General features: G+C 41.4%; 1 protein-coding gene across 4 annotated transcripts; it reads right to left on the minus strand.

The window, feature by feature from the left end:
* On the minus strand, window positions 1-26844 carry magl (MAX dimerization protein MGA-like). 4 transcript variants are annotated; one of them, XM_039599180.1, is made up of 22 exons: window positions 26644-26844; window positions 23205-24406; window positions 20688-21141; window positions 20428-20533; window positions 20136-20249; window positions 19906-20022; window positions 17392-17505; window positions 16810-17215; window positions 15006-15183; window positions 14561-14789; window positions 14243-14415; window positions 13826-14021; window positions 13511-13740; window positions 12486-12728; window positions 11960-12221; window positions 6644-7266; window positions 6235-6332; window positions 6101-6146; window positions 5810-5968; window positions 3319-3430; window positions 2320-3003; window positions 1-2215 (listed from the first exon to the last, which is right to left on the minus strand). In XM_039599180.1, the coding sequence occupies exons 2-22, from the start codon at window positions 24368-24370 to the stop codon at window positions 1347-1349; spliced, it is 6579 nt and encodes a 2192-aa protein (XP_039455114.1). In that variant the 5' UTR covers window positions 24371-24406; window positions 26644-26844; the 3' UTR covers window positions 1-1346. The 4 variants fall into 4 exon arrangements, with proteins under 4 accessions (XP_039455114.1, XP_031610918.2, XP_039455113.1 ...); XM_031755058.2 differs by having other exon boundaries at window positions 26288-26844; XM_039599179.1 differs by having other exon boundaries at window positions 26251-26844.
* Between the last annotated feature and the right edge of the window lie 672 nt (window positions 26845-27516).

Consider the following 27516-nt stretch of genomic DNA (forward strand, 5'->3'; position numbering starts at 1 on the left):
GAACACAAACTGTTTTATTTCCAAGAAGAAATGCTGTTACATCGCCATTCACATGAAATCAGCCACATTTTGGCTTGAAGACATCAAACAAAGCAAAAATGGTGGTATTTTAAGTGAAGGATGGGACAATAAATGCATTGAATTCACTCAGACTGAGGCAAGATAACCAGTGTTTCGAAATCATCCAAAGACAAACTGTTATGCAATTAAAAAACTACAACATTCACAGAATCTATTTACATTAGGTACACGACTACCACAGCTACGCGTCTTGCATTGCTTCCAAAACATCAGGTTTATGTGTGTACCGACTTATTCAAAGATGACTTTATAATGCGGATTTAATGTGTTATGTTACAGGTTAATGCAAACAGGAGACAACACGGGTGATTTCTACCAAAAAAAACATTTAAAGTGCAACTACTGATGAGCTTTACCACATTAGTAACAGATTAGTAACACGTTATCTAGCACCCACCGAAAAATGACACCTGTTAAGACGTGATAGAGTTAAAGCTGTGCATCACCCAGCCTGGAACAGACACTTAGCTTACATTGTAAGGCTTAAAATGCTGGGTCGCAGAACATATCTGTATAGTTTCATTTTGCATAAGAGAGTTCAGTGAAGAATCGCTCAAAGTTAAACATAATTCAAATACATCTCGATACCCCACCTGAAAGTTGGTAATATTTAAAGATCATTCATTGCTGGAAAACATTGATATCAAAACTGATTCATTTCATGAATACATTCAGCAGGTCTCTTAATGCCATTTTATCATTTATATAAAAAAAAAATAAAAAAAAAAATCAGCCTTTCTCTACATTATGAAAGAAGTCCACTGAGTTCAGAAAAGAGCAGCAGTTATTATCCGTGACCCCGATCCTTTGGCTTTTTCAGACAGGCACATTTGGTGACACTTTCATTGACCCACGTGACTCGAGCAGAAAGCAGAGAAACTTCAAGTAACTCTGTGAAGATGATGCTAGAAAAAGATGCTGTATCCTTAGGTCATTTACACACATTAGTCTTTTACATCCAGATTCCCAGAACAAAGACTGCTTTATCCGACTGTGCCCATGTGAGAATAGCATAGAGGGCAGGTGGATGCCCCCCTTACCTGCATGGTCCCATGCAGCACCTTCACTTAAACCTAACAATGAGAAGGTGTCTGAAGCAAACCGCCTCCTGCCGTGTAGTACATGTGGGAAGAGACGACTTTCACAAAGGCTCCGTTCTGAGTCCAGAGTTCACGTGTGAAGACATCTTTAGTCATGAGTGAGATTTCAGTGTGAGACTCTCAGAGCGTAGATTAGTTTTTGTAGTGAAAGGACGTTAGTTACAACTATGCAAATTCTAGGTCAGGTTCCAGTTCTTTTTCTACGTCTATCCAGGACCGTTTCTTTGCGCTGGGGAAGTCCTTTCCTAAAGCACCGCGTGTTAAAGGCCTCGACGTCTTGGTAGTAGGGCTTTCAGTTGCCTTAGCGGAGGGACTGCATTTAAGTCTCTCAGAGCTGGATCTGAGGGGACTACTTGCAGGACGCTTAACTGGTGCCGACTTTCTTTTCGGAGGCCTTCCTCTGGGTCGTTTGACTGGCACAGGAATATCTGCTACTTTACCGACATTGCCTGCGAGGTCCTCAGCTTCCATCTTGGTCTCTTCCAAAGTAATTTTTTCACTTTGTTTCTCTTCAAGCAGCACAGATATTTCACCTTTGCTGACACATTTACTGGTCTCTTCTATCACACTACACTTTTCCTTTTCACCTACAGCAGTACTTGCAGGGTTCCTTCGAGGCCTGCCCCTGCCTCGACGGGCTTCTGGAAGGCTTGGATCGGCCTTGGACTTGACAGAACACACACGATTAAACTTCAAGCGGGCAGCTGGAAGAGTTGTGCTCATGCCTGCACCTGTGCTGCCCTCACTGTTGTTTTCTGTAGCTTTAAGATCCACTGAAGGCACAAACATTGGTTTGTTAATGGTGGCAAGCTCAGCCTGGGGGGAAATTACACCAGAACCCTTCGAATCGGAATCTGAAGATGCCGTTTTGCTCTCTAGGTTATGCCCGGTTTCTGAATCCAAAGGCGGGTCCGATGCAGATATGGTAGTGTCTGATGGCTCAATTAGCTTCATCTTAGCTGAAGAGCTAGCATCACCCTCCTCTTCATTTTCCCTGGGTTTCATGACCATGAGTGTATAGAAGCCTTGGCCAACTGTAAGATAAAAAAAGTACACAAACATATGCAATAATATTATAGTAACACATTTAAATGGAAGATAATTTAAATTGGGTGTATTAACTGATCAAAGTGCTTACTTGGTTTCAGACATGAGGGAAGTATGAGCCTGCCAGTCTTGGAGCGAATAAGAGGAAGAGCCAGAGGCTTTGGAGTGTGAACCTTGGTGCTGGTGTAGTTAGCTGTTGGGGATACAGGTGAGGCTCCTTCTTTGGCTGTGGGAACCTGAGGTGAAGCTTTACCGGGCGGGTCTTGAGACTGCTGATCTGTTTGGGAACTGGAAATGTGGGAACCAGTAGCCTGGTCTGGCTCTCCAGAAGCTTTCTGTTTGACTTCTAAGTTTGATGGAGACTTGTTTTCTTGGACTGAGGCCACATGGTCACCTTGCTCAATTTTCACCTGGGAACGTGGTGCAGCATTGACAACCTGGGCTGGAGAGGATACCAGCAGAGGCAGAAGTTTAGATATAGCTGTCTTTGCAGAGGATTCAGTTGGAGCTTTTCGCGGGAGAGGCTGGAGCAGGGTTATCATAGTTTTTAAATTGTGTGGAGTTGTGGCTGTGTTAGCCTGAGAAGGAGCCCTGAGGTCAGGCTGTACTGAAGATGAGGCTGTGGGATTAGACTGGGGAGCAGTGGCTTGTAGCAAAGCAGCTCTGGACTGTAGCAGGTGGGAAAAGAAAGGCGTCCACTTCACCGTCTTCTCTTTCCTTTTCTGTTTTTCGCACACCTCCATTAGTTTGTGCCTGACCACATTTTGAGACTTCCCTAAAAAAATTTTAATTGAAAAAAACAGAAAGAAAAACAAAACTTCAGCACAGGGAGTGAAGCATGCATGCACATATTACTTACTACATGTCTGTTAGTTGAAATGTCCTAAATGTTTTGGTCAGAAAATTAGTGACAACTGAGGAAAGCAGATCTGCTGGCGATCAAGTCTCTATGTTGACACAAGAGCAGGATGTCGTACACAAGTGCTGGATAGCAAGCTTTGAGTTATTCTCTATACAAACTCGGTGCATTCAAACAGTACAAAAACCAATACAGGGCAAGAAAAGGTGCATTAATACAGAGTGTACATACCAGACAACTGAGAGAGTCTCTCTACATAGCCCAACTGTATCTGCGTCAGCATCTTCTTTGTCTCTTCTAGATGTTTGGAGGTCCTAACCAGGCTCTGAATTTCTTTCAGGGCCTAAAAAACACAAAATGGCAAAAACGAGTGTTGACGGTGAGGCCAAAAATTCACACCTACAGATCAGTGAAAAAGCGATTGGCCCCCCTAGACCTAATAACTTGGTGGCCCAGCCTTAGCACAGCAACAACAATCAAGCGTTTGCAGTAATTGGCAATGAGTCTTTTACAGCGCTGTGGAGAAATTTTGGCCCACTCATCTTTGCAGAATTGTTGTAATTCAGCCACATTGGAGGGTTTTTGAGCATGAGTCGCCTTTTTAGGGTCATGCCACAGCATCTCAATCGGATTCAGGTCAGGACTTTGGCTCGGCCACTCCAAAGTCTCCATTTTGTCTTTCTTAAGTCAATCAGAGGTGGTATTGCTGGTGTGTTTTGGATCATTGTCCTACTGCAGAACCCATGTGCGCTTCAGCTTGAGGTCTCGAACAGCTGCCTGGACATTCTCCTTCAGGATGTTTTGGTTGACGGCAGAATTTATGGCTCCATTTACCACAGCAAGTCTTCTAGGTCCTTTTCTGAAATGCTGGATATAATGCTGGATACAATTGGATACACACCTTCCAAAGAGTTCAACTGATGTCTTATTCAATTCAATTCAATTCAATTTTATTTATATAGCGCCAAATCACAACAAAAGTCGCCTCAAGGCGCTTTATATTGTACAGTAGATAGCACAATAATAAATACAGTCCACAGAGTATTTTTCAAAAGTCTTGGGGATCATCAAGACGTTTCCCGGCAAAACTAAGATGACCCTTTATGTTTCTTTTACTCAGCAAAAGCTTGGATAAGTCGTCCCTGCGCTCTTGGAGTAATTTTGGTTGGCTGGCCATTCCTTGGAAGGTTTACCATTTGTGTATAATGGTTCTCACTGTGCTTCGCTGGAGTCCCACAGCTTTAGAAATGGCTTTCGAACCTTTTCCAGACTGCGAGATCTCAATTATTGCTCATTTGTTCCTGAACTTCCTTGGATCATGGCATGATGTCTGGCTTTTGAGGATCTTTTGGTCTTCTCCGCTTTGTCACACGGGTTCTATTTAAGTGATTTCATGATTAAGAACAGTTGTGGCAGTTATCAGGCCTGGGTGTGGCGAGAGGAATTGAACGCAGCCTTCCAAAGATGTGATTACCACAGTTATTTCTTGGGCCATGTAGGTTTACATTTTCCCCCCCCTTAATAATAATAATAAACACCTTTATTTAGAAATGGCATCTTGTGTTTACTTGTCTTATCTTTGTCTAATATTTAAATTTCTTTTGTGATCTAAAACATTTAAGTGTGAAAAACATACAAAAACAGAGAAAATCAGGAAGGGTGCAAACAAACAAATGTTTGACCTTTTAAACAAGTTTGAGTACAGATTAAAAGAGAACTTTCTTTTTGCTGAATATGGGCTACTAAAAACAAACAAACAAAAAACCAAAAAAAAACCCCTAAACTAAAAAGACTTCACTGTAAAACTGATCTTTAAAAATGTTTGAATAATGTAAAAACTAAAATGCAAGTGTGTCATATTTTCGGACAATTTGACCGAGTAAAATTAATTAACTAAATCGCCATATAATTTTTTCTCTGCAAGCTTCCTTTACTCTTATTTTTATTTGTGCTCTGTGACCTCATGTGCGGCCCATGTATTCCTTTCAGTTTATCAGACTGTAGTGGCTTCTGAATCTAAATGTGACAGTTGTGGGATTTGTTTTCTCATGTTGGTGGCATAAGATGAAGGGGACAGCCTGAGATCTGATCTTATGGTGTTTTCACACCTATGGCGTTCAGTGTGTTTACATCAAACTCTGGTTTGTTTCCCCCTTGTTGTGGTTGGACTGTGCACAGGTGTGAACACAGTAATCATGGTACTGTTCAAAATTAAACCCAGAGCAGTCAGTTTATGGTGTGAACGTGATCCAACTACCCAGGTGTACAGTACGGGGGGGGGCACGTAGCTTTGTAGTCTCGATGCAGGACGGTGCTACATATATATGCAAAGGTCTGTATGTGCTAGCAACAGTTTACAAGTTTACAAACTCGAACTGATTCATACCAGATGAAACAAACTATAGGTGTGAAAACACCCACATGTTTTTCCATTGAGAGGAACTCAAATTTAAATGTATCTTTAAAAGTTTTCAAGTATGTAGTCTGATGCAAATACTGTGGTAGTATCTGTGCCAACTTTCTGGCACTCTGCTGTCTTGGTTTGGTCACAAAATTTTTATTTGGATGCTTAATGAGAACATGACATTGTAATTGTGATAAAAAGTATTAAAAAGTAGTAGAAAGTGCACACAACCTTTAGTGGAATTACATTTTCCCATTAGTTTTCTTGGAGTTTCCACTTTAGCTAACCAGAAGGAAAAATGCAGTATGCAGAACTGACCAATGACAGGAGGCGGAGCCTGGGAGCTCTTGGGTCACTCCGTAGGACAGACTGGAGTTTATCGAAGAGGTTTCGCTGTTCCGATCTTCTCAGCCGTTCTAGCACTGTGTGGTTCTCGCGCCTCCTTTTGTTTTTTGTCTCACCACATTCATTTAGATCCTGGGGGAGACACAGTGAACACTCAAAACACACTATACATACTGCCTTATGATGCAAAGAACTGTGTTCCTACTATATCTAAATAAAGTGAGGGCAATTAAATATGACGGTCTAAGCTGGCGCTTGTCTTACCTGGGAGTCGAGTTCCAGAAATGATCCCAAATCTTCTCTGGAATCTCTAAATGATGATAAACAAATTTCAGCTTTGACAGTAAATAACAATTTTATGCTTTAATTTCAACATCCACATGTTAATTTTTTATTACCGTGATTGCAGTACTTCCTTGGAAACAGCTTTCTTCAGTTTAGCAATGGCCATCTGTTGTTTCGCTTCTTCTACAGTCTCAACATCCACCATCTCATCCTGAAGACATCATTCATGATGAGCTTTTTAAAACAATGTCAGGATTATGCAGACTACTTTTTCATATTTTCTAAAGCAATTTAGTGTTTTTATGATTAGAGTTAAAGATGAACCAATTTGAATTTTTGCACCCAGTTTCAATTTTACATGTATTTAAAGTTGGACTGATTTGTTTCTATGAGCTGACACCTGTTTTTTTCCTTTCCATTTATAATAAACCATTGTCAACTTACAGTTGATCTTCCATTAAAATAAATCACTAAGCACTAAAGAAAATAAAAAAATAAGTAAACTGTAATTCTCAAACTTACATCTTCATCTCCCTCTCCTTCACTGTCTGATGAGTAGGAGCTTGTGTCTTCTGAAGCGATGTCTAGGTTTGATTCTGCCTGCTTGCTGTTGGCCTCATCGCCCTCGTCTGATGGGATCTTCCCATCACAAACCAGCTCAGGGGAAGAGCTGGGCTCTGCTAATTTGCTGCTTAAAGAGCTCTTGACTGCGTTCACTGTGTCCACAGCAGGACACCCAGCTGCACTGTCTTTTTGTAACAGGACATCATTGTTCGCCATGTTTGATGCGTTTAGATGTCCTGACTGTTGTGCTGCTCCATCAGCTCCGGGCACTGGGAGCTGAATGAGGGTAAAGCCCCCGGGCAGGGAAACACCAGGTAGCTTCTGTCCTCCGGTGCCCTGGTTGGACGGAGGGCAGATCCTGAAAGAATAGGTTCCACTCTCTCCTAAAAAGCTGGGGCTTTTCAGTGATTGTGAGACGGTGAGGGAGACAGGTGAGGATGAGGAGCTGCTCTGGAAGGAAGTGTCTGAGTTGTGCTGGCCTGAGGAAAGTGATTGGACAGAGCTGATGTTGGATGATTTCTGTGACTGTTGCCCCAATGAGATGCGTCCCTTGCTCTGAAGGCATGGATGGAATAAGAGAACTGAAAAAAAAAAAAAAAAACTAGTTCAGCATGATGAGATGATAATATAAGGCTGTTCGATATAACGATATATATCGGATGACGATAGAAAAACGTCTATCGTTTCATTTTACGCTATCGTTTGTTTCGTGGTGTCGCAAAATAAACTGTTTACGGCAATATTTTTTCATTATTTTGATGGTCACTGTAGTGGCTATATTAATTTCCTAAAGTTCTCTCTTTCTCTTATATTTAATATAACCACACTACAGACGGACAAGCGCTTGTTTTTATGCGTTGTCGTTAGCAACAACGACGGTAAAACCACCTCGTGTCCGCTTGTTTATTTTCCACATAAACCTTTCACAATAAAGCTCAAGATCCTGTTGAGACTTTTCAAAATAAACTGAATCACGTGAAAGATGCAGAGTATTTACGGATGAGAAGCAAAAAAGAGCCGTCAGGTGCTAAAAAATAAACCTTAGACTCAAACGTTAGAACAGGCTTTTCCCCGCAGCACGCTGTGTAATAAATACTCACAAAGAAAACGGCGGCCGTTACAACTTGTGTCTAAAAATGTATCGTTTCATGCATCAGTTAAAACACTCACTCCAGGTACACGACGCCCAGCTGGAAACACTTCACGCAAGTCGAGCTGCCCGACATTCACAGAATTTACAGAAAATGTTACATTTTTGTGATTTATATCGTTATCGGACGATAGATGTCTTAATATCGGGATATGAGATTTTGGTCATATCGCACAGCCCTATGATAATATATACATTATTTTAATATAACTGTGTTTTTAGTGATACATGTTTACTTCTATTCTGTTTGATTAAGTTAATGTCACTTCTTGAGGTTCATCTACCTTCTATCAATTCTAATGCTTTAACAAATCATCTGGTCCTTACTACATCCTAAAATTATGTAAATACAACCCCAGATGACATCTTACACTGTCCTATTATTTATTTAACAAAAATTAAGGTAAGAAGGAAAAGCAATGTGTGAAAAACTAAGTCTAAAAAAGCCTAAGGACTCTTTTACTGCTTCAACGGAAACTGAGAGAAGAGGCCAGTTGCTGATAACCAAAGGCACTTTATTAACTGATCATCAGCAAGGTTGAGCACCTCTATAAAAGCAGAACGTTTGGTAGTTTGCAGGTCTAACATATTCACAATTCCAAGGAGGAAAGACATCAGCAATGACCTTAGAGAACCATCAGTCTCTGATGGCTTAAAAGACCATGACTCTACAGTGAGAATGATTATTTACAAGTAGAAAACATCAAAGACAGCTGTCAATCTTTGCAGGAGTAGATATCTCAGAAAAGTCACCCTAAGGTCAGACTGTGCAATGATCGGAGAAACTGCAAATAACCCAAGTAGTTCATGACAGTACAACAAATACTGAACAAGTATGGCTTGTTTGGGAGGGTTGTGGGGAGAAAGGATTTTCTCTCTAAAAAGAACATGGCAGCACAGCTCAAGTTTGTGAAGTTGCATCTGAACAAACCACAAGATTTAGGAACAATGGGAATGGAAAGATCAAAGTGGAGATGCTGATTGTCATAAACCACAGCACCACATTTAGCCTAAACCAAATACCAACTGTCAAGCACGGTGGTGTAGGGGTGGTAATTTGCTATTGTTTGCAGTGACATGACTAGGAATTGGAATCGAAAATCAGTTCTTGTAGAGAACTGGAAAATAGTGGATATGGACATTAATTTTATTTTTATTGCACAAAAGGATGAGGGAATGATGGTAAAGTGGAGACTGCTCCAGGACAGAAACAACTGCATCATGCTGTTAACTAGGGCTGCCACGATTAGTCGACTAGTCACGATTACGTCGACTATTAAAATCGTCGACGACTAATTTAATAGTCGACGCGTGGTTTGAAGCTTTGTACGCAGGAATAAGTAGTAGTATTTAAGAGTGTAATAACGGACTGAAACAGAAGATGGCAGCACTGCATGTACAAGGATGCCAGCTGCCGTTAAACCCGAAGAAGAAGAAACTGTGTCCCAGAATTCATAGCGCGCCCAGCGCAGTTGTCAACAATGGCGGCAGCTAGTTAGTTTTAATATTACTCTCATTATTCTTTCTGGGTCACAAAATAAACGTTTAACATATTTTCAGGTGAGAATGTAGCTGTGTAAACCTCAAATATCTGCTCAGTCTATCAAGACACCACATATTTTCAAAAGCGCTCCGACGTTTTCGGAGATGTCTGTTACCCACCAGCTCCATAGCGAGCCGGGTTTCTAGGCTCATTAGAGTCGGTGAGAACACCGGACTCGGCAAATCGTTTTCAAACTCACCGCTGTCTTTCGCTACTCAGGTTAAACATGATATAGAAATCACTTAGATAACTTAAAAATGATATTGTTTGGCTTTTTTTTTAGTATTTTATTTGTTCCTGAGTAAATTGGTTTGGGTGAGAAATAAAGTTATAGTTTTTGCACAGATGAATAAACGTCAAGCAGACAACTGATTATCAGAAGTGTGAGATGCTCGAGAATATACTCCGGTGTCCTGTTATATTTTAGATAGCAAGGAGCAGACGGCTGAGTTTATTAAACTTCACTGAAACAATCTGCAAATTTCATTAAAAGTGTAATAAACTATCATCTTGTCTTTATTTTTAGTTAGCACATACCTTAAACACTTCAAGCTGTAAGCTAATGATAGTTATATAAGAGCAGACGCATGCTGGTGCAATAAGCTGTACATTTTACATCCAATGGATGCATGATCTGATTAGTCGACTAATCGCAAAAATAATCGGTGACTAGTCGACTATCAAAATAATCGTTTGTGGCAGCCCTACTGTTAACACAACGTTGACTCTCCGCAACCACCTCCACAGACAGCATGCTAACACTAAGTTAGCCAAGAATCCAGAGTACGCTAAAGCTGAGTAAACGCTGACCCCAGAACAGCACCGTGATAAAGTCAGCCGTCATTTGCGGTGAAACCGCTGCTGAACTTCAACAGGCAACAAACTGATGACCTCAGTTTCTACTGGTTCATGTTTCTACAGTAGAATCACCATGACAACCGCTTTAAAATCTGTACGGGTTTTCATCTTTGACTTGTGCTGTCGGCTTTGTGTACATACCTAAATACTAAGAGAAAGATCACACTTGCCCTCATCGGGATAGGCACTTGTGTTGGTGTGTGGGGTTGTAGCCTGTATGTTTATATTTTTAAATGGCAATTATGAGACAGTGTGTTTCAGATCATCTTACAGAGTAACATGAAAGCAACGTAACGAGTAGTATAACGACTGTTTTTATCGTGGGTGTAATTAAGTAACATACTGCATTACTTTTAAGAAAAGTGTTCTGTGTAATATATGCAATAATTACTTTTCTTTAAAATAATGACACCAACACTGATCACAACAAATATCTCCAAAATTCACAAAGATTTGAACACTCAGCATGTAATTAATTTGCATGAATGTAATGTCTTTGGAACGCTGCTTAGAGATGGTGGTGACTCTCAAAGTGGAGCCAATGAGAATCAATAAGGAATCAGAATTGCTAAATTCTTATCAATTCCCATCTCTACACAGGACCTGAGTGCTTTGGAGTCACTGAGTCAACCCTGAACTTCTCTGTATACCAAAGTATTCCAGAGTCAAACGTGAGGCCATTTGTCTGACAGCTAAAACTCAGCCAAAACTGAGTCATGCAACAGGACAATGATCCCCAGCATTGCAATTTACAACAGAATGACTGAAAACAAAAGAATCAAGGTGTTGCGCTGACCCAGTCAAAGTCTAGACCTCAACAGGATTGGATCGCTGTGATGGGAACTTAAGAGAGCTGTGCATAAATGAATCCTGAACTGAAGCAACACTGTAAAAACAAGTCGGGTAAAAAATTCCTCCACATCAATGTGAGATACTGGTAGAGACACACAGAGATCAATTACTTCAAGTTCAAGTATGATGGGGTGTACTTAGCTTTTCACACACTTTTCTGCTATTCATGTGAGGTGTTATTTCAGAATTTTAGAGCCTGGTAAGAATCAAATGTTTTATTATGCACTAAATCTCAGAAAGAAAAGTGGCACACTTTTTTCACATGACTATACTAAAAACTGTTTCAGATTATGCTCAGCTATAACACGTGAAAAACCACATTTACTAAGAGCCTTTCCAAACAGACAGTCCTGCTTTTTAAGCGTCCTGTCCTTTAAGACGATGATAAAGATCGTGAATATCTTAAGCACGCAGTTACAAATTGCTTCACAGTTTGAATAAAAACAAACATCGTGCATATTATCTCCAATGGTTTATATGCACACACACTTACATGCAAGTATTCGGTGTGAATTACAGGAATGGGTGATGAACCAAGGAAAAGCTAAAATGAGTTTTCAGCAGTCAAAAGGCAAACCACTGATTTAACCGACTTGAGGGGTTAAGGAAGTGAGTTTCAAAATTTAGCCGCTACAACCTCAAAAGCACAGTCAGCTCTAGCACTGCTGCAGAAAAAGGACCTGAAGCATTTAAGGCTTTGTATGTGATTTTTAAATGAATTCTGATTTTCACTTGAAAGTCAGAAAAAGGGAAGGAAGAGCAGGAGATTCATAGGCAGCACATTTAGGATGTGGTAGTTTTGAATAAAGCAGATCAGGTATGTAAAACAAAGTGCCTCTGCTGTAGTCTAGCAACAGAGAGACAACCTTACCTGGTGACGGCGTTGGGGTCTTCAGATCAGTAGTTTTCCTTGCAGCAATATTTGGACTGACTAATGAGCTTGCAACTTTTACGGTCCCAGTCTTTGGAGTGCTGGTTTTATGTGCAGAGTCTGACTTCTGAGAATTTTTCTGAGGAATATCAACTGAAGCATTTAGTCGTCCTGTGACGTAGGCAGCAAGGCGGTTAGCTGGATGCAAAGATCCCATCTTTCCAAGCTGCAGTCTGGCCTGATTGTAGGATTTGCCGTTTACCTGCAGAGGAAGGAATGCATATGTATATTTTAGAAAGTATCTGTATATTTCAGCTGGTGTACCTCTGTCTTAGTTAGTCCTTAAATAGCCACAAACTGTTATCTTTTCCAAAGGATAAATCCAATTACTGAATGCAAATCTCATTTCCCCCCCCTTCAACATCCAAACCTCAGTGCAATTTTTTTCTAGTGACAATCTCTAATGGAGAATTTAAAAATTCCCAGGCACATGGATGTATTTGATCCAACTTTACAAAGCCCTTACCTGTATAAGTCCAGGTGCTTGGCAGCCAGCAGGTTTTCTCTCGGCTCTCAGCGTGCCAGCAGGCATCACTCCACTCAGAAAGGGTGTCACTCCAAACCACATCTGCGGCTCTTCGATTTGGCCATCTTCCTCCTCTGCATCAGTGTTCTCATCAAGGCCTTTACTGGTATGCATTTCCTCATCACTGTCACATTCATCATCATCATCACAATCACTGGCTTTTGATGGTTTGCTAATCTGCACCTATAAAAAAAAAAACAACAGTACAAAACTTTGTCATATTGGAAACTGTTGAGAACGCCGTACATCACGTCATCACACGAAAAAGCAACAAAGCAAAGAAAGTGAGGACAAATGTTCCAACAGTCAAAGGCAGGATTATTAGACACCCAACAGATAGCAGCCACTGAGGAAGCCACTGCAACATGGGAAGTGCCCAAACAGCAGTACCCACAAGGGCCAAATGAAGCCATCTTCCAAAGCTGGTCAAACTCCATAGATGCCGATGTTAAAATGTCCGACTTTAAAGCAGAATCAGTTCAATTCTATTTATATTGCACCAAATCACAACAACAGTCGCCCACTTAGCTCAGTGGAATTAGCAGGCGACCATATGCTGCATGACTGAGAGTGGCTGGCCCGGGTTCGAATCCGACATGTTTTCCCATCTCTCTCGCCCTCTGCTTTCCTGTCACTCTTCACTGTACCCTTTCAAATAAAACCGTAAAAAGGCCCAAAAAATAAATACATTTTTGTTTCTGTAGCTAACTACACCCAAACTGTAAAGACTGATTTTTTTTTTTCAACAACTCATCCATTTAAACAGCATTAAGGGTTCAAATTAGCATTATTATAGGCATGGTAAGGTGTAAGCAGACATAGCCTTCTGTAACTAGTAGCTGCACATACTATTTGTATTGCCTAATACAACTAAATACAACTGCTCCTGACTTTAGGCATCAAAACATGATTTCACAATCCCGTGGGTAACCCTTTCTAATAGTCTATACCCAAATCTTCAGTACCTGGTAGGTGACGATGGAGCCGCTGGGCTTCCGCATAATGATCTTGCTGATTGGCCGGATGCGGTAAGGACCAATGTAGAAACGTTGGGAAAGCTGATCATGATTCATCCGCTGACACAAAGCCTCCAGGATCATCCTCTGGTCGTTCTGCCACCGACACACTGACTGGATCTGTATTTGCTTCCTTGCTCCTACTTCACTACATGCAGTTTCCTGAGATGCGTTTTCACCTGGAGGTTACAGGGAAATATGTTTTTAAACAACTACAAACACCTTTAATATCCCGCTTCACTACAGTGCAGCTATTTTTCTTACCTGCTTTGTTAACAGTTGGTAAAGTGCTGTAGTACTTGTCAGTGGTTTTTTGTGGTTTTGTTGGGGCGTTTGGTGCAAAGATCTTGGGCTCTATGGTGACTTGAGGAGGAGGCTTGCTATTGAACTCTCTTACACGAGCACATGTCATCATGCTCTCCAAATATTTATACACTGGATCCTTATCTTCTTCCCGAATCTGCAATCAGGATTTGAGTCTCTTTTCAATGAGATTACAGGACAAATTGTAAACAAATACAAAGAAAAACTTCTTTCTTTTGTTTTTTGCAATTGATGAACTTAGCAATTATTAATATGGCAAAATAATCATCTTCAGCATCAGCAGTTTTAACTAGTGACTGAAAATTTAATAAAAAAAACCCCAAACAAAACAGCTGTTGAAAAGCAATTTTATTTTACCGGTTGTGGAAATAAACTGTTGCGTTTTTGGACCTTTGGTGTAACCACATAGAGGGGTGCAATTTTTGGAATAAAAACTGCTTCTGGATCCTCATCACTGCCGTTAGGCTTCCACAGTTTATTAGCATGCAAGCCTTGGCGAGGCTGGACCACGTGTTCCATATTAGTCATCGCTGGGGAGGGCAAAAAGTATCTCATTAACACTTGTGACCAAACTGAGCAAAGAAAGTCATGACTCTAAAAGACTGCGGTCAGAATCAGGGAAAAAATCTTCAACAACACACAAATGATACTGAAATAACTTGAACTCGATCTTACAGTAAACAGGATGTTCTTCGCTCTCCCCTGTGGACATCTGCTTAGTGATCTTGCGTTTGAAGCAGGCACAGCCAAACATGCATTCAGGCCGCCTGCAGTGGAGATGGTCTCTGTTCAGGTACTGCAGACTGGAACACACACAGCCGAGTCTGCAGAAGTCTTGACCACATTCAGGTCCAGCAACTCTATTTGGAGAAGGGGGTGCTTTCAAGATCTGGCTGGGCTGCATCTGATTAAAATGAGAAGTGAGAGACATGAAAAAGAGTTTGAAAAATCATTATGTGTGCTTTTCTTTTAATGTAACATCAGTTTTCTACCCCCTTTATATTTGATATTATAAAAGCTAGTGTGACTTTTAAAATCATCACTACAGAATGAAGTCATCACTGACATGCCAGCCCATGACATTCCTACACTTCCTGCAGAGGACACACATGCTACATACCTGTTTTGTCAGTACTACAGTCAGAGCAGCTGACAGCCTCTCTGTAGTCAGCTGTGTTCTGCTGAGGCCCTGGTTCAAAGTTGCCGTCTCCATTTCCAGCAGCTTGTGCTGGAACTTGGTGAGCCCCGAAGGTTTGTACATCGGCCCCTGGTTCTGACCAAAGCTCATCTCTGACAACCTGAGGAAGAAACATGAAATGAGCAGATAAGAATTGTTCATTAAAAAGATGTACTGATGTGAAGCAAAATCAAATTATAAACAGCTGTAGGAAAACAGTTACAGGACTAATTACAAAGCAAGGAATACTATGTATATGCCCGCCAATGTAGCGGGGAAAAGGGGGTTACACGATCAATAACTGCAGTCATTTTCACTGGATGTGGCTGGATTTAGATAACCCAAAAACTACAGTATGGGTGAGAAGGAAATGAGAATTATAACCTTTGATTGAAAAAAATAAAGTTGCATAACCACCCAAACAAACTGATAAAAAAAAGTGAATGGACTGAAAAAGTGCAAAATAATTTTATGACTCACAATGTAACATTTCGTTTTTTCCCCTCTTTCTATTAATTTTATTACTTATATTTCTATAAATACAATTTTAATTAAGATAATATGGATTCTACATTGTTTGAAAACAGGCTACTATAACGCAGTAGTTTTATGAAACTCAATAACAACTAATAAACAACTAGTGGAAAAAATACTGATAACTGCCAGTGCTACTTCTCGGTTGTTGCTACCCCTCCTAATAAGCCCCTTTTTCCATTAGTACCTACTCCGATCGACTCACCACGGTTCGCCACAGTTTTCAGGGTTTTCCATTAGGTCATAGTACCTGGTACCAAGTACTAAAATAGTACCTGCTCGGCCGGAGTTCCAAGTGAACCACGCAGGTACTAAAATGTGACATCGTCAGACTGCATGCCACCGATTGCCTGGTCAGTGGCATCATTCGATGAGTCATGAGAGTGTCGACCATACAAATTAGGTGGTACTTGATTGTCGAGTCGAGTTGTGGTGAGTCGATTCTAGTAGGTACTAATGGAAAAGTCCCAATCCTAGGTGACTTCCTTCTTTTTTTTTTTCCTTTTTTTAAATAGAAAAATTGACCTCTAACTTTGACCTTCAGGCCAAGGTCACAGAGATTCAAACTCCTCTGGGACTTTTAGTAGATTCACCTATGGTATGGTTTGAAAATCCTACGTAGACTAGTTCTTGAGTTATCCTGTTCACAAACTTGGGTGTCCACACCACCCACCCAACCGTCAGGGTGACAACAATATCCCATCGGCTTTTTACGGCTGAGGGGTAAAAAGCTTTTGGTGGATAAATTGAAGAATAATTTAAAGTGCATTAAAGTCACAAAAGAAAGTCCTGAGTGTGCAGGTGGAGAGTTGAAATTCACTTTAAGCTGGTACCAAGACAAATATGATAAAACTTGCATAAAACTTGCAGCTAGGTTTTGAAAAGCATCAACTAATTCTAAACCTGTACTGTAGTTACGTACAAAACACTGTACTTAACTACAGTAAATCAGTATACTTAGAAGGCTTTCATAAATACAAATACAAAAAGTCAGTATCAGTGATCATCATTTTTTCCATTTTGAAATGAAAAATCTTTGGTTTTGTTGTATCTATTTTACGAGAAATGTCACCTTAGAGGAATTATAAATTCTTACTATTGCAACAAAGTATCGATTCTCAACTCAAATAACCTTTAGCCACACCAGTAGCCAATCAAATTCAGAACACAAAAAATGTGATCAAATGTGACAAAATTTAACACATATCCTTACCTCTGTGAAACTCCCTGATTCTGGGTATTACTAGAACCACGAGCATCACTTGGATGCCTCAGCGAGGACGCAGCCTGGTATGTGAACTTAGCTCCTGCTTGATGGGGGGCTGCTGGCGTGGTCAGCGGAGGAGCAGGTGATGTCAGAGCAGAGTAGAGCAGTGGTTTGTGGGATAGGGGACAAGGCCTGTTGGCCCCCACTGGGAATTTCGAAGGAGCCTTTCGATGCTTGAGAACGCTGTCCAGGGTCTTTACATAGCTGGCGCTTTTAGCGGGCAGCTGATAGGACACCGAGCCCTCTGGGTTTGTAGAGAAAGCAGCGGCGCGCTCGCTGATTTGCTGAGCTTCGCTTTCCAAGTACTCATCCAACATGTTGCTGCAGAAGGCAGAGAGGTTCTTTTGTAATCCTTTTTGAGAGAAAGAAGAAAGAGACTTTAATTTATTGAGGAAGAATAATGAATCAGACACAAGTACTTTCAGCTGGTTTCAGCTCAGTTAATCTTTTGGTAATTAGAATGACTACACTAATCCCACGGCATGATAAAAGGAACACTGCAGGAACAATATGATGAGCAGCCCTTACCTTCACCGTTGGAAGAAGATGTTTCCTTGCCTTTTACGAACTTGTTTTTCCACCCCTTTATTTTCGTCATGTCACTTGTCTTTCCCGTTCTGGAGATGAAGGGTAGTGCCTCATCTGTGCAACAAACATAATGCCTTTAGTTACAGGTCACAGCACACTATTATATTTTAACAATGCCGGCCTGAGTTCTGCAGCAGAAACTCAAATTTTAATCAGAATTTGATGCCAATTTTATTCTCTTTGCTGAAGAGAAAATTGTACTCCTTCAAGTTCAGCTTCTTTTCTTATCTGACCACCCAAGATCCATCACCTAATCACTTCTGTCTTGACATTATGCAAAGGTTTAATGTGGCATGACTGACAAACTCATCAAGAAAGATCTGCAACCTCATATTACACACACCCTTTGAAAACCCACACAATAAATCTCAACCCCTAAAAAAGAATCTGAGATTTCCAACTAGCTGTTCGGTCTCTGCGTCATAGCAGCCGACGTCACCAGTGATGGCTGTCGTCACTTTGGCTTGAATGTTCGAAGCTAGTGAAGGGTACAGAGGATGTTTAAAATTCCAGTCAGTACCCGACTCCTTATTACAGGAGTACCGATAAGCACCCGGGGAAATGGTGCTTTTTGTATTTTTGTGAGTTTAATTCATTCCAATAAAGCTGTTAAAACAACCTCTTACAATGACGCTGCATGTGATCACGTCTAAAGTTCTTTACTTTACTGGAAAGAAACAGAAAAGCAGCTAAATTCAACACACCAAATCTTAAGGCCACACTCAGTATTTTAAAAATAGATCTCTAGTTAAGACTGGGAGACTTTCCATGCTTCGGTTTTCAATACGTTACTAAATTCTCCTAATAAGTGACCAGCAGCACTAAGCGCTTCACCAGTGTATTGCAATCAGACACGTGAATCAAACTTGCTTTAAATCGAAGGATACAGCCATCCATGGCACACCAATTCCCAAAGTTAGTCAATATGAACTGAGTTAGTCTGCTTTGAAGCTAGTGCAAGCTTTCCTAAAAGGCGTGAAGCTCTTTCACGCGATTCAGTTTATTTTGAAAAGTCTCAACAGGATCTTGAGCTTTATTGTGAAAGGTTTATGTGGAACATAAACAAGTGGACACGCGATGGTGTTACCGTCGTTGTTGCTAACCACAACGCATAAAAACAGGCACTTGTCCGTCCGTAGTGTGGTTATATTAAATATAAGAGAAAGAGAGAACTTTAAGAAAGTAATATAGCCACTACAGTGACCATCAAAACGGTAAAAAAATATTGCCGTAAACAGTTTATTTTGCGACACCACGAAACAAACGATAGTGTAAAATGAAACGATAGACGTTTTTATATCGTCATCCGATATATATCGTTATACTGAACAGCCCTAAAAGACTCTATAATAAAAGATAGAAACCTGGAACAATTAGATGTTGTCTTATGAGCAAGCACTTGGCGAAAGTGGGAAGGAAAAACTCCCTTTAAACAGGAAGAAACTCCGGCAGAACCAGGCTCAGAGAGGGACAGCTGTCTGCCGTAACCGGTTCGGGGGTGAGGAGAGGAGCACAGCACATTAAAAAATTTAAAACCCCTTTAAAAGCCTGATTTACACTAAAATAACATACAATAAACGGGTTCCTGAAAACATACTGCAAAACGCATTCAGAGTTTTTACATGAAATAACCCAACAGCAACTAATCGTCCAATCACAGTTCCAGAAATCAGCAGTTTCCAAAAGTTTGACAGAAGACTTAAAAACAGTCACAGCGGATCAGGTCATCTGGGAGGTCATTCCAGAGTTTTGGTACAACAACAGCAAAGCCATGAGCTTCCTTTGGAATAAGCTTTAACTGTGGGATGAGCAGGAGCTATCGAGAGGCGGGCCTTAATGACCTTTTAAATATTTCTATCACTTTTTAAGACTGGATTCTGTCATGCAGAGGGAGCCAGTGCAAAACTGCTAAAACTGGAGTAATAAGATCTCTCTTTTTCCAGTCAAGAATCTGGCTGCAGCATTTTGGACTAATTGTAAATGGGCAAGAGATGATTGACTAACTCCGGCATACAGTGCATTACAGTAGTTCAGTTCAGTTCAGTTAAGATGAAGCAAAGGAATGTATAACTTTTACAATATCAGAAGATTTTTTAAAAAATGTGTCTGGAAGAAACTGCTCTCGACCACTGCACTTGTCACATTACTATCAGCCTACAGACACCTTACCAAACATGCACAAACCTGCTGAGCATGAAGTTTAGATGAAATATTATGAATGGGCTGTACCATTTAAAGCACTTTTCCGACAGTCTCACGTTGATTAGTTTTCTGCAATACTTGGACTACATAAAACAAGTAAAACTCAACAAAAGTTTACCTATTCTGTGTCCACCTATTTTCTTACTATGACCACAGCATACGACAAATTGCTCATAAGATATTGTGCAAAAGAAGCAATCGAAGGACCTCGATCAAACATGCACAAACCGTCAAAGATTCAGCCCAACTTACCACCAGGAGACACAGTGGTGGTCTTGCTGTGTTCTGGAGGTGGTAGTGGGAGGGAAACACCCAAATACTGCAGGTCAATGGACATAGTGAGGTCTAAGGAACTCAACTTCAAGCCCACTGAGAGAAACGGCAAAAACAGTGAGAGTGTTTTGGGTTGGTTTTCTTGTGCTTTAGTTTATTTTATAAAACTTTTGTAACTACTTGACAGACTATGCGCATTGTATACTCACCCTCCTGCAAGACAGGATGGATAACTTGTCTGTGTTTGTGGACTCTGAGCTCATTCAGCAGCGCAGTCTCGAGACGAGCCATCTTCTCCTCATCGGTCTCTGGATTCACGTCCACTGTCAACACCACAGATACAATTTTAGATTCGGGCAAACAACATTAAAAATGTAGATCACAGATTCCAAAATAATATTTAAAGAAAAACTGGGTTTTAATAAAAAAGGCACAAAAATATTTATTCCATAGTTTAATCAACTGAAGAAAAGGAAAGAAAGAAAGAAAGAAAATCCTCACATTGGTCGTTTGTTTGTGTCGGTGGTGCCGGGGTTGTTAGGGAAGCTGGAGATGCTGACGATGAGGTACTGACCATCTTGTTCCTGACATGAACCTCAAGAGCTTGCTGTGACATAAAAGAGCATTAAAGCTTAAAGATTTATTTGATACCAGGTGGAATGTTGAAGGAACCACCCCTCCCTTTATTAAATGAAACTACACCCTCTGGAGACATGCCGATGTGCTCCGAGCATCCAATGCAATCACTTTCAGTGTTTTACCTTTGAGGTGAACGACACAAACAGCAGGCCTTCTATATCATCCATCTCCGGTTGCATAGCGCCTGTCAGTGATGGGCTGTGGACGACTGTGGAGGAGGCTGCTGCAGTTTTACACTCTCTTCCCCGGGAATTTGCCCAACGTCTGTTCATCCTCTTCCTCCTCTTACAGAATCGAGGTGATGATCCAGGGGTAGATGTTGAGGAATTAGCAGTCACAGATCTTGCTTTAGATGACATCCATACTTTTAAGCCCTGCTGCACCTCAGGGGCTACACTGGTGGCAGCGCTTTCTTGCTTGGGTGCAACAAGCACAAGTTCACCAAGAGCATGTTTGCCTCTTATGCAGGGGACATATGGTTCATCTTTTCTAGCAGGTTTAGACATTATGGGCTTCAGTACCAATCGGGTCTCTTGCACATTTGATAGAGACGCAGAGTCATTTTGACTGTTTGCACTGTAAGACACATAAAAGTTAATATTGGTTATTGACACCAAACAAGTGGATTTAATCATGATCTCAGTGCAAAATCCTTTCATTTGAGATGGAGCAGCATGTGGCAGTGGCATTTTAATAAGCTATTTCCAGCTGTTTAACTGGCAATTTCACAAATTCCTACACCTAATGAGGCAGTCAAGTAAGAAATTAATAATGCATGCAATCCAATACAAACAGCTTGCAAAAATGTTCTGATTATTATACTTTTATATTGAATTCAGACAACTGCAATATTTGTATTATTATATGAAGTATTCCCTCAATTAAATTTGAAGAGGTGCAAAATAAATGAATCAGAACTTGTGCAAATATTCTGAGTTTATACGCTGCAGTCGTTTTTTGCAGCGATTCACCGCGTGCTGTTCCACTGTGGTGTATTCTATGTAACACACACACTATCAGTTTATAGACTCATCGGCGACTTCATTGGGTGAACCTGCTCAGTAACACAAACAGCTAAACAGCCAATTGCATGGCAGGCATGTGGAAATGGTCAAGTCTACCCACTGGAAGTTCAAACCAAGCGTCAGAATGGGGAAGAAAAGTGACTTTGACTTTGAATGTGGCATGGTTGTTGGTGCCAGAATGGCTGGTTTGAGTATTTCAGAAAATACTGACCTACAGAGAATTTCCCCACATCTCTAACTCTAGGATTTATAGAGACTGGCCCAAAAAAGAGAAAATAATCCAGTGAGTGTCAGCTCTATGGGTAGAAAATGCCTCAATGATGTCAAAGGTCAGAGGAGAATGGAAAGACTGCTTTAAACTGACAGGAAGCCAACATGCAGAAGAGCATCACTGAATGCATGACATGTCAAACCTTGAAGCACAACACACTGACTGCCAACTGGACACTAGAAGCCCAGAAAAACATTGCCTGGTCTGATAATTGTCACCGCTCCTGATGGTGGTGTAACGGTCTGGGGATTTTTTTTCTGAGCAGAGCAGGGCCGCCGTAGGTCACAAATCATCTCAGACTAGTTTCTTGAACATGACAGTGAGTTCACTGTAATTCAGTGGACTCAGCAATGACCAGATCGCAATCCAGCAGAGCAAATTTGGGTGGATGTGCAGCAGATAAATCTGCAGCAACTATTAGCCCTTTTCCACTAGCACCTACTAGGCTTGACACGGCTCGACTCGACTCTGTTTTGGTTGTTTTCCATTACATTTGAGTACCATCTAATGTGCGTGTGGTCGTTGCAGCAATGCGGCCAAAAGTCCCATGATGTCATTTGTATGCTACACGAATGCCACTACAAAGGAGGACGTTGAAGCAATGGCATACCCGCTGTTTGGTGTATGTCTTTTTGGCAGACTTAGGAACCAGGGTGTTTTTTGTGTAGCCATTTCCCTCATTGTCAAGTTTAAAAAAATAATGGTTTGCATTTTCATGAAGGAGACACCCTCATGACTCACTGAACAATGTCACTGACGGGCCAGCTGGTTGCATGCAGTCTGTTGACGTCATATTTTTAATCACCTCAGACTGCTCGGATCCCCGGCAGAGTAGGTACTAAAAAAAATATACCTGGTACTAGATGCTAGCACCTAATGAAAAACCCCAAAAAACAAGTTGAGGTGTGCCAAGCCGAACCGACCCGAGTAGGTACTAGTAGAAAGGGGCTATACGTGATACCATCATGCCAATTTCTGAGACCAGACCAAAATTTCTGAGGAATGTTTCCAGTACCTTGCTGCCATGAAGAATTAAGGCAGTTCTGAAGGATAAAGGGAGTCCAACCCAGTACTAACAAAGTGTAACTAACAAAGCGGTTGGTCAGCTTAGTTGTTTTTTTAAGTGATCCGTTTGATCATGTAGGATTTCTGGATGTTCAGTTACTCCTGCACTTATAATTACCTAGACTCCATCACAACAACACAAAAGTATAACACTTACATAAAAGTATAACAGTTAGTAACAGCGTGTCAATACAAAAAACACATTTCTCACTTTTTTGGTGTGACAATACAGCAATTTGCCAATGTTAAAACAAAGGAAGAAACAACACAAAACCCACCTCAGATCCAGTACCTCCTCCTGGTTTTCACTGGGTTTGGTGGGTTCGATCACAGTGGGCTGGTATTCCGTCTTCACAATAGCTTGAGCCTCTCTAGCGATTCTGTTCAGACGGGGGTTGTTCCCGTCCTCCCTAAAGCCCTTTGCAAATGGGTTGTGATTAATTTTCAGCTGGGTAATCCGAAAGTTCTGATACGTCGTCACAGCCATAAATTCAGTTTGTGGAAAAGTAAAGGTCATGCTTTCATGTCCCATAACTACAGGCTTGTCAGCTGTGGGCATGCCTCCATCGGGAACAGGTATTATGTGAAGACTAGGAATGTAGCGATGCATGGAGTGTAAGACTATATGACCATCCTGGTCTTGGGAGTTATTGGTCAGTTTGAGCTTGTAGAAGGACACCAAGCTGTTCATCCAATCTGAGCCGCGACAGGGTGAGTAATGGTGTAAAAATGCTCGGATCAGACCTTGGTTTTGATATTCTGCTCGCCCGGTGACTTCCCATCTGGATGCACTCCAGCGGTACCTGTGCTGACCCGATGGGACTATGGACAGGACCAGACTGTACTGCTGATTGGGATCCAGGCCAGTCAAGCGGTATCGGCAGTATGGGAACATGCGTCGGCCCTGCTTAGTGAGAATCATCTCGGTCCCACACTTGTAGAACTGCTTCCACACGTTGTTGTTTTCCAAAACGACACTGACACCTTTGAAGGTCAGCACCGCAGGAAAGTCTTTTTCCATGTCCGTGTTGCCAAATGTGGTCGCGGGCAACGCAGATGACCATGGTGTTGATTCAGGCATACTGACAATGCTTGTTTTCGTGCACGTTAGGGAATCTGATGCGGATGTTATATGCAAGGCTTCTGGGCTTTTTTCAACAGTTCCTTCTAAGGTAGAAGCTGATGTTACTGCAGATTTAGCCGGGCTAGCTTCAGCAGGTGAAGAAACAGCAGCGCTGGAATCATTACTCGCCATGGAGACAGCTTTGCTCTCAATCACTGTCTCACTAGTGAAATTAGGTCTTGTCAAGGTTAGGAACGGAGGAGCTGAAGAAGCAATGGAAGCAGGAGGAGCAGAGAAGGGCGCATTAAGCAAGGTGCCCTTCTCACCTTCCACTGCCTGGTTTTCCTCCATGGGTGGGAGCTCAGAGTCTAAGGCGGACATCACCGGTGGCTCTGATCATCACACTGCATGAGACACCTGACACACAAACAAAAAAAGACAGCATTATTTGTACGCTATAACAGCGTTCAGAGGTACAACATGCATTACACTGATACAATCTAACCAGCAGAATTTAATTTTAAAGACAGAAAAACAAAATGAAGAACAAATATAATATAAACAATGATCAGAGAGGATGCAATTAGAACTCATCCAAGTAGAACAAACAGTGGCAGGAAGGAAAGAGGAGCCTGGAAAGCTGCACCCATAAATGTATAGACTTTGGATTCAGAAATGATTACAACCAAAACGTGCCGATCAACTCAGAGACGGCTAAAAATTTGTGTTTACTTAAATAAACCAAACAGGGATGCACCGATGCATCTAAAGAGCAGTGGTTTTTGCTCTTGTTGACTGATATCTGACTGATACTTGAAAAAAGAAGACATTAACCAATGGCAGTTGCCGATGTTTATCTGCTGTGCCTCATCAATTTTGTCCCTAAAAATGTTCAAAGATGGCCTGATGGAGAGATAAAAGACTCGTAAAGTGTTCAGCTACTTTATTATTGTGACGATGTGTTTGTTTACCATACACAAAATGGTGAAGTACACAATAATAACAACAACAAAATATACTGGTGTTCACCTCAGCAGATCTCTGTTCAGCGCTACTGAGAATTGGCTAATCGCTATAGGGTGATGCAACAGTAAGTGTTACAAATGACAAGTCCAGCATATACTGGGCTGCTTAAAGACACAGGCATTATTCAAGGCGCTGACACAAGTACTGTGAAATCAAATGAAGACTCAAGATGAATGTAGCTCATCTTAAGTGTAAAGACTTGATATCGTGTCAAAATTAAATGATCTCCGGCGACTAGTTTCTGTGACTGCCGGCTGTTTGAATGTTTTGTAAGCAAACCAGACCAAATTTCAAGACATCTGATCTGCACGAATCATAAAAACGTCCCTTTGTGTTCATCAGGACGAAACTGTAAAAATAACAAAATCAGTGATCAAGAGATTTTTTTTGTTTTGTTTTTCAGAAAGGCACATCCTGTCCCCAAATTCCCTGAAAAATAAATTAGAAACTTAATGGGGGGGACATAATTTATGTACAACCTTGGGCTATGTGTGCTGCTCTGATGATCTCTGGGCATTTTTTTAATTTATTTATTTTGGTTGAAAATGTAAAACTACATTTAAAAGACCTGCTCTGTCTCTAAAACTGAAGTAAAACTCGTATATTTCTACATTTTAACAGAGTAATAAGATTATTTTAAACTATATGTTAAATGCTCCTACGCAAGAACCCCTGAAGCCACCATCACACCATACAAGACCAATACTACAAATATAAACAATCAAAAGGCGCTCTCAGATCATTTCAACAATTTCTCGTGGCCCTGTGGGGAAAAGTGGACTTTGCCTTGCTGGAGACCACTTCGGTATGACTGACCAATGGGCTTCCAGCACAGGACACGGCCGAAAAAACAGGCCTACATTTTAAACAAGGATGAACCACGAACACCGTTTTGTACATTGAAAGCCAAGAGAAATGATCTTGGTAAACGGCACACCAGAAACTATAAAGGTAACCCCTTTTTGTTGTTGTCCTAACCCCCCTGCTCTAATTTCCTAATCACATTGTCACGCCGACACACGGATGCTTCAAGTCTAAAGGTGTTAAACGCCACAACGAGAGCCTAAAACGGCTTATCACCTCCATGTTTACAATATAAACTCCCAGCGTCACTCCCGTATAACTATTTCCCTCCCTGCAATAAGAAGCGACGTTAAGAATTTAAGTTGTTAAACCAGCAGCTCTTTCTTCCTCACACACCGCGGAGAAGGAAGGCCGCCCGCTCCACCACTCACCAAGTTGGAAAAGTTGCAGGTTTCACTAAAGCCTCACCTTTCAGCGTCGCTTCGGTACCTCGTGGCCGACCGCAGCGAGGCAACAGTAACGTTCAGCGGCGAAGCTCCAACTGTTGCACGTCGCCGTCGCCGTTAAAAGGGCCTCGGAGAATCCCTCGAACATAAACACAAACTGGCAAATGGAGGCCGAGAGCCACGCCACTGTGCTCACATCTACCGACCCGAGTGTGCACGCAGTGGAGCCAAAGCGCATGCACACTATCACCCCCACCTCCACCCACCACCCCCCTCTTCAATGGCGCGTGATTCCCGGCCCGCCAGCGCGAGGGAAGCGGGAGTCCGCCATCCAGGAGATATACATAAATATTTCGTTTCTCTCTCGCTCGTTCTCACCTCGAGCGCGGTCCGCGCGCCGGTAAGGACAACTCTCTGCAAGTTTGCGCGAAAATGTTTAGGATGTGTGATTCGCGCACTGAGAGCAAAGGCGTGACACTTTCTCTCTCTTCCTGTCTGTTTCCTTGACTTCTTCTACCTTTTTCGATCACACTTCCATTCTCACCCTCTCTCAGCCCACACATACACACACACTGTCCTCTCTGCCCCCCTCTCTCTCTCTCTCTCTCTCTCACACACACACACACACATCCGTGCTTTCGAGCTGTGACGTAACACGTTCACCATGGTGGTAGAGATCCAGTAGCCAATGCGCAAGCTCCCAATGGACAACCGGCCAGTTGTTTCATCACGGTGGCAAACGTACGAAAAAAACAAATGAACACTGAAAGTCATTTTGTATCTTTGGAGACATGGCGCTGTTTCCTTGTGATAATGTATCAACATTAATATGTGCACCTGAAATCAGTAGCTCATAAACTATTAACTGATTGACCTTGTCTACGAAAGAGAGCAAGGTTGATTGGCTTTGTTTACGGGACAAGATGGCGGCCAGGAGTTGAAGTTAAGAATAAATATTTGGACAAAAAATAGCATCTTGAATTTGCACGTATTGAATTGTAAAAAATAATTTTAAAAAGCTGGAAGAAGACCGTTGGACCCTATTGGGTCGCTAATATTTTTAACAAACGCTCTTGATCGAAGCATAAAGTAATCTAATTTACAGGCTAGGCCTAAACTACCATACCGGAAGTGTAATCCTAGCTTATCCAGCAACCCCAGTAATAAAAATGTAATAAAAAGCTCCATAATAATAGCGAGATGGCATTCAGTGACTGAATTTTAGCCACGTGAAAATCTCAAAAACCTCCA

The sequence above is a fragment of the Oreochromis aureus genome, linkage group 15 (genome assembly GCF_013358895.1).
Source record: "Oreochromis aureus strain Israel breed Guangdong linkage group 15, ZZ_aureus, whole genome shotgun sequence".
NCBI lineage: Eukaryota > Metazoa > Chordata > Actinopteri > Cichliformes > Cichlidae > Oreochromis > Oreochromis aureus.

What these genes read in the sequence shown, in the direction of transcription:
- magl (XM_039599180.1), bottom strand. Translation starts at nt 24,370, where the DNA reads ATGTCCGCCTTAGACTCTGAGCTCCCACCCATGGAGGAAAACCAGGCA. An exon ending in GACACAAACAAACGACCAAT is followed by an intron (nt 20,250 to 20,427) that starts GTGAGGATTTTC and finishes TGGTGTTGACAG; the next exon opens with TGGACGTGAATCCAGAGACC. An exon ending in CGAAGAACATCCTGTTTACT is followed by an intron (nt 14,416 to 14,560) that starts GTAAGATCGAGT and finishes TGCCCTCCCCAG; the next exon opens with CGATGACTAATATGGAACAC.